General features: G+C 35.3%; 1 protein-coding gene across 1 annotated transcript; it reads left to right on the forward strand.

Moving 5' to 3' along the window:
• Positions 1-541: 541 nt before the first annotated feature.
• Positions 542-1,787, forward strand: LOC129876895 (short-chain dehydrogenase reductase 2a). Its single transcript, XM_055952374.1, has 2 exons — positions 542-680; positions 861-1,787. The coding sequence occupies exons 1-2, from the start codon at positions 595-597 to the stop codon at positions 1,696-1,698; spliced, it is 924 nt and encodes a 307-aa protein (XP_055808349.1). The 5' UTR covers positions 542-594; the 3' UTR covers positions 1,699-1,787.
• Positions 1,788-2,108: the final 321 nt, after the last annotated feature.

Below are 2,108 nucleotides of genomic sequence, written 5' to 3' on the forward strand. Positions count from 1 at the left end.
TTTTTCCATATCGCCTTGAACTTCTTAGCCTTATCTGACCTCTTTTTATGCTTCTTTTGAGTCGAGGGTCTCTCGAAAACAGCCGTCCTACCTTGGTAGGAATAAGGTCTGCGTACACTTTATCCTCCCCAGACCCCACGTTGTGGGATTTTACTGAATTGTTGTTATTGTAGTAGGTACCGAATCTCATATTTTAAAGACGTTTTACCTATAATTCAAATATCCTTTAGATGAACTAATAGTGTAATTTATTTTATTTTATTTTACTCTGTAATATATATAGGAAGAAACGAAAAAGAGTACTCCTATGAAAATATGACCACATGGGTAGGATGGAAAGTGAAAATTGTATAGCTGTGTTTACAGTAGTGAGGGACAAGCATAGATTGGTTAATGTTTTGAGGGAAATTGCCAAGAAATTAGAACAACACAACCCTAACCCCACCACAAAAAAGAAGGGGGGGTGGGGGGTTAGTTAAATGATAAATCCCCTATAAATGTCCCATTCCCTCAAAGTATAATCCACCTATCCTCATATTATTCTCTATTTCTATCACTTTCTTTCCTCTTTGTCCTAATTATATTTCTATAATCATGCCTGCTCAAATGATGCCTGAAAAAACATTTTCAAGAGTTCATTCCATAGGAAATGAAATTAATTCTCCAAGCTTTACTAGAAGGTAATTATATATATATATATATATATATATATATATATATATATATATATATATATATATACTACAAATTTATTAATTGAAGTGTCAAACCATTTGAATTTCGATAAATTCAAAGACTTTTTATAATTTGATTTTAGACCACTAATTCTATTGAGGCGCCTCTGACAATGAGTTTCTCAGGTTAGAAGGAAAGGTCGCGATTGTAACAGGTGGAGCTAGAGGAATTGGAGAGGCAACAGTGCGACTCTTCGCAAGACACGGAGCCAAAGTTGTAATAGCAGACGTAGAAGACATCCTCGGCAATTCGTTAGCAAACATGTTGTCTTCTTCATCATCAGTTACTTACAGTCATTGTGATGTTACATCTGAAGACGATATCAAAAACTTAATCGATTCAACAATTTCAAAATTTGGACATATTGATATTTTATTCAACAATGCTGGAGTCCTAGGAAGTCAATCAAGCCAAAAAAAGAGCATAATTAATTTCGACCCTGTCGAATTCGACCAAGTCATGTCTGTTAACGTACGAGGAGCCGCGTTGGGAATGAAACACGCGGCTCGCGTTATGATCCCACAAGGGCACGGGTGCATCATTTCAACGTCTAGTGTGGCCGGGGTCATGGGAGGACTCGGGCCACACGCGTACACGGCTTCCAAGCACGCGATAGTAGGGCTAACGAAAAATGTCGCGTGCGAGTTGGGGCGTTACGGGATTCGAGTTAATTGTATTTCGCCATTTGGGGTTGCAACATCTATGTTGGTTAATGCATGGAACCATAGTGATGAAGAGGAAGAAGAAGGGGAAATGCATATTGGATTGCCTAATGAAAAAGAAGTTGAGAAAATTGAAGAATTTGTAAGGAGTTTGGGAAATTTAAAAGGGACAACTTTAAAGGCTAAAGATATTGCTGAAGCAGCTTTATATTTAGCAAGTGATGAATCAAGATATGTAAGTGGACATAATCTTGTTGTTGATGGTGGGGTTACTATTTCAAGAAATTGTGTTGGTTTGTAATGTAAGGATTTTTTTTTTTTGGTGATTGTTAAAATTGAATTCCTAACGTAACAAGAGCTTAACATATAATATTCATTGGGTTGATGTAATTTTCTTCCTTTTTCCTCCTTCAAATTGATTGAAGAAATTAAAAACTTGTCAAATTAACTAGTTTTTTTTTTTGGAAAAGCTGCTTAGTTGAACAAATGTTCAAATTGGGATGTTATTGACTAACCTTTTTGTTTTAAATTTGAATTTCATTCTCTCTCTTCTTAGCACAGAATTTGTATTTTAGTTCCCAAAACATTGAGTACCGTACCCAACTTATTTTTATTGGCTATGTTTTTTTTTCTTTTCCTTCATAATTTATTGATGAAAGATTTTATATTTTGGTTCACATTTCCCATTATTCATAAGACACGCTCGAGGAT

The sequence above is a fragment of the Solanum dulcamara genome, chromosome 12 (assembly GCF_947179165.1).
Source record: "Solanum dulcamara chromosome 12, daSolDulc1.2, whole genome shotgun sequence".
Classification (NCBI taxonomy): domain Eukaryota; kingdom Viridiplantae; phylum Streptophyta; class Magnoliopsida; order Solanales; family Solanaceae; genus Solanum; species Solanum dulcamara.